Here is a 9,394-nt window from a genome sequence, read left to right as displayed (position 1 = left end):
TGTGAAAAGTCGACATTTCTCCTGATGCAAACTGTTATATAAGAACATTTAGACTGTGTTAGAGACTTTAAAATCAGGAAAGTTTACACTGTGTACGAACATTTTCTTCGAACTGCAGAGCCGTACAATTGCATTCAAAGTTTTTCTACTAAATGCCAGAAAGAAGGGATGAAAACGGAATTCGAGAATAAAACGTATATGGTGTTTTCAGCGCTGTTTGCTCAATGATAGAACTAGATGGGGAGCACACTTTAAAATATACTATATATCCATTCAGCTAGAAAAACTATTTACATTGTGATTGTGTTGATTTTTATCCTTTTTCTCTTAATAGTTTAGTCAGCCATGTATATCTTTTTGTATCAATAAAAAAAATTTCCCAATTTAAAAAAATCTTTTTTTAAATTGGGAAATTAATTTTAAGATATATTTCACTAGATTTCAACATAGAAGGAGAAAAAGATTTCCTTTTCAGCTTGCAAAAAGGACCGGTAGATGCTGCCTTGACTACCTTTTAAGCGGGATTGGAAAGAAGAAATATATTTAAGCGCCAATAATACAAAAATAAAATTTAAAAAAAAATTATACTTTCAGGTTTTCGTCGGCAAAGTGGACCACTAATAACATAGTACACATCACTAATAGTATCAACAAAAGGAAATAAAAAAATATATATATTCTAGAATATAAAGGGAGAAAAAAATCATTTTCAGTTTGCAAAAAGGACAGATGGTTGGAACCACCACCCAGACTAACTTATTGGGAAAAAATATATTTAGCCATCGAATATGGAACACAATTAAAAAAAAAAAAAAAAATCTTTACTTTTAAGTTTTCATCAGCAAAGTGGACTAATAATGACAGTGTATAATTCCAATAGTATCAACACGGGAAATAAAAAAAAAAATACGTTTTCACTGTTACCATCCATTAGAAGAAACAGGCAGCACTCCGTAGCCGAGTGGTCATGGGCGGGAGTGCAGGAGCACACGCTCTTTGAGTAGACCGGGGTTCAAGCCCCTGACTGCTGAATACGGTCGATCTGCCAACCCGCACTGGACCAGCGTGGCAGATTATGGTCCATTTCCCTCAGCATGAATTGTTGAGGAGGCTTCCATCCTGCAGTGGGTTGATAATGGCTGTACTTTTACTTTTTTTTTTTTTTAGAAGAAATAGCTATGCAATCGTTATTGGCGCCGAACACTTTGAAGCAGAGCCCCTGAAACCAATTCATTGCAGAATGCAGTTCTCTTGATGTCACACTCATAGATACCTATAATAACCAGATGTACTCAACTTAAAGGGTAGCCCAGTGGATAAAGCGCCAGACAGTCAACATAGAAGGGTTTGCGGCTCCGCAAAAAAAGAAAAACATGATCAGCCATCTAATGAGCAAAATAACAACCAAAATAATTTTTTCCCACTCAACTCAACAGCCAATCACAGAGAGCAGCGGGCCATCACAACCAACCAGACAGCTTATAAAAAAACTACCGTTAAGCTCGTTTATATCACTGCTTGTTACCACTGAAGTGCTTCTAGTTACACAGTTAATCTTTAAACCCACCTGGGTGTCATTAGTGTTATCAAAAAAACCATGATGCACACAATAAATCAATGGCATCTTTAGCTACCCTTCCTGAAGCTAGTCTTGACATTAAAAGAAAATTAATTATAAGAAAAAAAAAATAGCTTATTGCTTCCAGAGTACAACTGCCAGCTAAGCAACATGTTCTCAAATTTTTTCTTCCAGAAATAAACAATTTACATTTAAAAAAAGAAAAATTTTTGTACTTACTTTGACCAGCAGTTGGGCAATAATGTGGCTGTGAATTTACAGGTTTGTGATATCCGTTTTACCAAAAAACGATTAGTTTTGAAGACCTTGAAGTTTTCCCAAAGTAGAAACCCACTAGGTTAGGTTAGCAGAGGTGATTGAATAATGGGACTGACATTGGAATTATGTATCGAACAAAGCTTCAAGGCAGTAGTTCAATTCTTTCATTAATCTCTTAGGAAATTCAGAACCAAAACACAAAGAAGAGAAATCTATACACAGATGTGTTTCGTTACTTACAGTATATTAGTCAACAGGACTACTTTTACATCGGCTAAAAATTTAAATTTGATGACAAAATTTGTTCGGTCTCCATTAGAAAAATTCATATTTATGAACTTTTTTGAAATCTATGCATCACTGAATTTGTAACGGTATACCTCTTTTGCCCTTACATGGTTTGTAAAGGTCACCCCCCCCCCATTTTACTGTTTGTGTTTTGTATGTTTTTGCAAAGGTGATTTGTTACTATTGCGCCTCAACCATTTATCTCACTGGCATTGATATACAGTAGGCCGGCTGACAGGGCTAGCCAGGTAGGTAAAGTGCATGCCTGGCAACCCAAAGGTCGCGGGTTCGATTCCCGCCTCGGGCTTGGCTCACAGTAAAATGAAAAAACTTTGGGAGGTGCATTATGACCATAGAAGCTGATGCGCCAACAACTAACAAGAAAAAAAAAAAAAAAAGTAGGCCCTCGTTATAATGCAGTTCATCTTACTGTTCTTATATTATTACCAGTAACTCAATATAAAGCTCTTTTACTAGTGTACAGATGACATGTTTAATGAAAACCTTTAATCTGGTGGTTGATAGCATGAGAATGAATGGTAAAACAGCATTAAAACGTCTCCCACACTAATTTAATTGCAGTCCAGTGACTTGTTAGGTCCAAGAACATTTGAAAAAATAATCAAGTTAAGGAATATGCAGTATTGCTTGTAATATTTGCGTTACATACATTTATCCAAAGCTGTCGCCACTCAGTACAGTGTTAGACACTGTCCGCAAAGGACAGTTTACTCAAACATTGTATCATAATTAATGCAACACAGTTACACTTTCAAAGAGTTAATAATGGTGGATAAGAATGAAAAAGCAACGTCTGGATGCGGTACGAAGACTAAAAAGGAAAGAAAAAGATCACATTTGTAAAATATAATTTTTAGCAATGGGAAAGACAGCTGTTCCACTGCAGCCAACTAAATTGACTACGGATAGTCAGACTATTACGATTGAAATGAAGAGACCTATAAATAACATTAAACCATTTAACCCTAGTAAGGCCTGGTTTGATAATTTAAAATGTTCTATAGCCTACGCCAGTAGCTTTCAACCTTTTTTTAATAACGGCACCCCTTTATTTTATTTTGCGGCACCCCTACTCAATTTTCTGCCTGTTAGATCCGATTCATTTTCTCTCTCTCTCTCTCTCTCTCTCTCTCTATATATATATATAAATGTTATATGATAGTTATTACAATAATATAATTATAAAAATTACATTTCATAATACAAATTATATATATATATATATATATGTGTGTGTGTATGTACACACACACACATTATATAATAATAATAACTTTATTCTTTATATAGAGGTACTAAAGTAAACATCAATTATAAATCACCAAAAATTAAAAGATACTGTATACAGTTTTATAATGAAATAAACAAACAAAAAAAAAAAATTATAAGTTTAAGTAACTTAAACCCAAATTACGTAGCACCCCTGGAATGTTGTTGCGGCACCCTGGTTGAAAACCACTGGCCTACACAAACATAGCAATCCAGGGAGAAGCCACAAGTGTGATCAAAGAGCCAAAACTTTCAAAAAATGAACTTGTTAAAAATATTGAAGAGGAGTGTTATATAAAACAAGTTTTTAACATAGATGAAACAGGTCCTTTTTGGAAATGAATGCCTAAAAGAAGTTTCATATCGAAAGAAGAAAAAACATGCCAGGCTTCAAAGTGGCGAATGATTGGTTGACTTTTTGTTGGCTGGTAATGCTGCAGGGGGATTTTAAATCAAAACCCCTTTTAGTTTACCGTTCGTAAAATCCAAGGGCTCTTAAAGGTTTCACTAAACCAAACATCTGTAATTTGGAAGGCTAAAAAAAAAAAAAAAAAAAAAAAAAAACTTGGGTAACTAGGCCTCATTTTGTTGATTGCTAGTCTGTTGTTCCACAGTGGAAAGATATTGGGCAACAAATGACCTTGATTACAAAGTAATTCTGATCATGGACCACATGCCAGGAAATCCAAAACAATAGACAAAAAGTTCATTAAAAAAAAATGGGGAATTTGATGAATGTTCATCAAATTCTCTTTTTGTGGAGTGGGTGGAGGGTATCTTTTAAATGTCTACTTTTAACCTGTTTGCTGGTCATGATGAAATAACATTTTACTAGTATTTGTGCCAAAGCAACTGCCTGTGAAGTGACCATAATTGCAGCAGCTTTAAGCTGCACATAGTTTGTCCATTTTTGGATGGAAAAATTCCAATGTCTAGAAAGGGGAGAAAAAAAAAAAAAAAATGAAATTCTCACCCAAGACTAACTGACACAGGATGGAGGTGTGGGGGAAGAAGCCAATAAAAATTCCTTCCATAAGGATATGATTCAAACCCAGGCCTTTTCCATATGGTGTGGAAGAACCACTGTGCTAGCTGTGAGGGTTCAGAAAAGGTAAGTAACTGGTCCAATTTGCATATTTGAAAGTTTGACCAGTTTGAAACAGACCTTAACTTGCATATTTGCAAGTTAAGGTCTGTTTGATCTTTATGAAGGGTCCATTTGGTACACAATAACAACGAAGGAAGTACATACTAAAACTTAGTTGCTTTACCCATTTAACCTTCAAAGAACACATCGTCTGATACTCTGTCATATTAAAATTCAGTTACTTTTTTTTTAAGCATCTCAATTCTATAATCAGAAATACTGAGTTCTGAACATATCTTGAGTTGAAATTCCTGTGAATTTTCAGTTTGATAAGGATTGGAGCCTACAACTGCTCTTTATGTAGACAGGACATTACTTAAATGGAACAAGTCTCATCACTATTTTTGCTAGACTGTCTCAAAGAGCCATTCTAGACATTCCATGCACATTTTAAATCTTTCTTACTTCCTGATCACAACTTTGGGTTGCAATAAATTTAGTTATTTCTGATATATGCATTGAAGAGCATGGTAAAATGGATGTATAAACATCATTGGGAATGTGAAACAAAAATATAAATTTATTAAGACTAAAAGAATAACTTTTCTTCTAAGTTTACAGTTACACACAAATTTTGAGGTTAAGATAAAAATGCAAAATAAATTTAAAATAAACTAATCATACACTACAATATTTCCATCTGAGTCTAGGTCTCATGGCATCTAGAAAGGGGAAGGAACAAATAAGATTCTCTGTCTTTTAGCCTCAATAAAAAAATAAGTTTTATTTTTCTATCTGCAATCAATACGGTGACCTGTTCATTATTGAATTATTATTTAGAGACTTTTTTTCTCTCTCTCTCTCTCTCTCTCTCTCTCTCTCTCTCTCTCTCTCTCTCTCTCTCTCTCTCTCTCTCTCCATTCAATTATTATAATCTGGTAGTTTTAAACAAGAGTGCAATAAACTGAATGTAGATAGATAATATTCTTTACTGTAAAAAGAATTTAAAATCAATTTCAAAGAATAAAAACAAAAACCATACTTTAAAGCTTTTTTTTTTTTTTTTTTTTAAATATGTAACCATTTTTTCCCCCAAGTCCTTATGTAACACCTTTAAAGCACAATACATAAAGTGGGCCAAGCGTTGAAAGCCTTTTTTTTTTTTTTTTTAACTTTTATCTTCCAAACCTCAAAGACACTTGCAGGCTTCATGTAGGCATTACTACTAATAATAAATCTGCTGCCTAGTCCACGAACTGCATAACACATAATATTGTACTGTACTTTATCTTAAATACAATATATTCTGTTGTGTATGTAAAAATAAAGAGTGACTTTTTAAATGAAAATCACTAATAATGCAGAAAAATTTTAAGCTTAAGTCCTATTACTGTATCATTACATGTATAGGAATAATATTTTTTAAATTTATGAACGTTTGACTTTCAAATTACTTTTCAAGAGTGCATGGTATTCTTAAATTGGGAGGCTGGGCATTTGGTTGGCTTAGATTTAAACGGAAAAGAGATCTCACTGTTTAGAATAAAGTTGATTTTTTATAGAGAAGATTGTCCTTTAAGTATAATTTTGATACATATAAAATCATTCATGTCACTTCTGTATAACAACAATGAGTGATACAATGGGTAAACGTTTCACTATTAAATAAACTACAAATTCATCGTTATACAAATTACTGTAAACAAGGATTTATGTATTGGTCAATCTGTAGACTATACTTTTTTGCCCCTGGCAAGTTTTTATAAATGACATCACTGTAGGTAGTGTTATACAGAAGTGGCAAGAGTGTGAGCATCCCTGGCAAGATTCCTGTTCTTTACATTAAGGAAGGACTTGTATACTAATCATATAATTTTAAAATTTCACAGGTTTTGTGTGGTACACAAATCCTTTAAAAAAAAATGCAGTTGTCCTGTCCTGTCCTGATGAAACAAGCAGTGTCATTCCTTTGTGAATCATAGAAATAATCTGCTAGTTAATGTTATGCTCAGCATTTTTGATCCCAATCTAAAATTAGAGTATTTAACTGGACAATCAGCAAACACCTAAGTAAACTTTAGAATTACAAAAGATTTAACTTGCCATACTGCATTAGATATCACTATGGTATGTGAAATACGACTTAACAGTATTATTCTATAATAAACAAATAAATAGTCACAAGTTGCAAATACTTTATTAATATTGCAGCTAGAAGCCAGTTTAATTTCAGGGAGCTATCCATATTCATTCAAGTAAAATTTAAAATAAATAAATGAAAAAAGTAGTAGTTTACTTGGATTGCATAATACATATACTTAGTAATAAACAATTATGGTTTCAAATGCAACAAAATAAACAGGACATTTTTGCACTGATTTTCTTTTGTACTTTTTGTTTAAGGGCTAATATTCTAATGATAGATGGTATGTATGAAAAAAAGAGGATCAACTGACTCAAAGCTGCACTTCTGTTCACAAGGCCATAAGTGAGTTATTTCAAACAACTGCTGCTTTACAAAAAGAGAAAGAAAAATGAACATTAGCTTTCATGAGCAAAGCTTAAATTAATCACTAAATTACAACCTTCCAGCAGTCTGAGGCCAAATGCCTATTCTGAAATTTAAAACAGAAAGCAAAGTTTACAGATCATGGGTCTGTATTTTCCAAACATGTTGCATGGTCCCAAATACATTCAAATTTATTCAATAGGTTTTATAATAATAATTATTTTTTTGTCCATTAGAAACCTGGCAAAAGAATCATTTGGCGAGAGACAGTTGCAAGAAGGGCACATGAAACCATGTTCAGTAACAATCTCCTCATTCTCCTCTTTCTTTAGAGGAAGTCCACCGCCACTGCCAAGTCCGAGAAAGTTCACCATGCTTTACTCTAATTTATCACTGCTGTTCCTGATGCTGCTGTTGCTGTTGATATCTGTAATTATTACCACCACCTCTTCCCCCTCTTCCACCATCTCTTGGACCTAAGACCAATTAAATACGATGTTTATTCTGATGCAAGAGATTTAATATATATTAATACATATTAATAAATATATATTAAATATATGAGTTAATAAATCCACTATTACAATTCTAGAATTAGAAATCAAAATTCAATTTAGCAAAGAAAGTGAAACCTGATTTCCTCAAAATCATATTCGTACTTGGGTTGATTCCTAGAAATTCTGAATCCGGAAAAGTTTTAATAGTTCTTTTAGCTGGAACAGTACTCTAGAAAGATTTTCATTTCGTTTATTTTCTTATTGTTATTAATAATAACAATAAGAAATTAAAGCATATCATATGATGCAATGGGCAAATTTCATGTTATGAAATGCAATAAGCCATATCTTGTTCACTTTTTTTATATATTCTAATTTTCAAATGCAGACTTAGTGCTTTCTTTTTAAAACTTTTACGAAATGAAATGCAATACAGTCTATTCCCACCATTAAGCCCTCTGCAAACCGTGAGGACCTAGCTGTGGAGTAGACTGTGCCCAGACCAGTTAAGTTGGATGGAATTTAAGCCCAGACAGACCTCTTTGAATAGGTCTGGGTAAAAACTGTACCACACAGGAGAATTTCTTAATGGCCTCTTCAGTAGAGGCTAATTTCAGAGTTATGTTGATCTGACAAAACATATTAATATGTGCACACGCATTACTTTGAATTTTTGCATGCTTAACAATTTTAAAAACTTGCAATTGGAAGTGATGGACAGCAGGTTCATCTAAGGTTAATTTAACATTGAAGATTAGTATACGCCAAGGAAAATTCAAAAAAGTCAGTTAATGTAATGCACTGCATAACAAATGTAACAAAAAAAAAAAAAAAAAAAAAGCAACTTTCATGCACGAATTGAGAACACTGTTTCTGCACATCCACCATTTATACCCATTCATTCCTCCAACATAATATGCATTAGCTACAATATATGGCAGGGGTGGCCAACTTAATTTGTGATGCCATCTACTTTTTTCCTTCAAAATGTGCCGCGATCTACCATCTCAAAAATTTCACTGAACAAGGTTAAAAAAAGTTAATCAACATATTGAAAAATGTTGTTTATAAATTTTAAAATTCAATACAATTCAGAATATGTATTTAAAATTTTAATTTATGCGAAGTTTGTGTATTCATGTCATCTACCAAGCTTTCAAAATTGGGGATATACTGTGATAAGGCCAACCGTAAAGAATCTTCTGTGTGCAAGTCCGTAAGAGCACAGCGATTCTTTGTTTGTTTCAAATACGAAAAGGCTGATTCATATAGATATGTGGAAGCAAAAACAGGAATTTAAAAGTTCACTGCATTTTTTTACATTTAGGTACTTTTCTCAGCAAACATATTTCCAAAACTCTTTTTCTGATGATTTCATTTTCACGTAATATTTTCTCCATGTGAAAAATCACAGCGATTTTTTCTGCAATTTGTTTCATATCTCAGTCGACATTAAATAGGTAAGAAATATATTGAACAATGCCTTCAATTGTTTTAAAATCACTGAATCTGGTTTCAAAAAAATCGCCCACAACATTCTCAATTTCAGAAACATATTTCTCACTATTAAATTCAAAAAGTATATTTTTGCAAATGATTATGCATATTTGCAAAATGATCGAATTTTTTTTTTTCTTTGAGATCCTTAGCCATTGCCAAAAATTGATATTTATATGCAGAAATACAGTCAGTCCGCGTATAACGTGTTTACACTACACAAATTCGATCATACACGATTTATAAATAGGGGAACAATATTGTATATAACATGAACCGAATTCGCTTATGCACGATTCGCCTTTGTGTTTACAACAAATGGCAGTCAAATGCAGAATCACTGAACGCAACACAATAGGAATGAAGAGAAGATTCTGAAAATGTATTTA

The 9,394-nt window shown here is 33.0% G+C and overlaps 1 protein-coding gene across 1 annotated transcript in view; it reads right to left on the bottom strand.

The window, feature by feature from the left end:
• Nucleotides 1-6,680: 6,680 nt before the first annotated feature.
• LOC150077443 (caprin-1-like) overlaps nucleotides 6,681-9,394 on the bottom strand; it is a 174,127-nt gene continuing 171,413 nt past the window's right edge. Inside the window, exon 12 of the mRNA XM_090386390.1 lies at nucleotides 6,681-7,487. Within this exon, the coding sequence (XP_090242516.1) occupies nucleotides 7,402-7,487 (86 nt within the window). The 3' untranslated portion in view covers nucleotides 6,681-7,401. The remainder of the gene's footprint in view (nucleotides 7,488-9,394) is intronic.

This window comes from Mastigoproctus giganteus, chromosome 12, assembly GCF_048544385.1.
Source record: "Mastigoproctus giganteus isolate SK-2022 chromosome 12, ASM4854438v1, whole genome shotgun sequence".
Lineage (NCBI taxonomy): Eukaryota > Metazoa > Arthropoda > Arachnida > Uropygi > Thelyphonidae > Mastigoproctus > Mastigoproctus giganteus.
The sequence above is the reverse complement of the archived record's forward strand: the minus strand, read 5'-3'. Positions and strand labels throughout refer to the sequence as shown.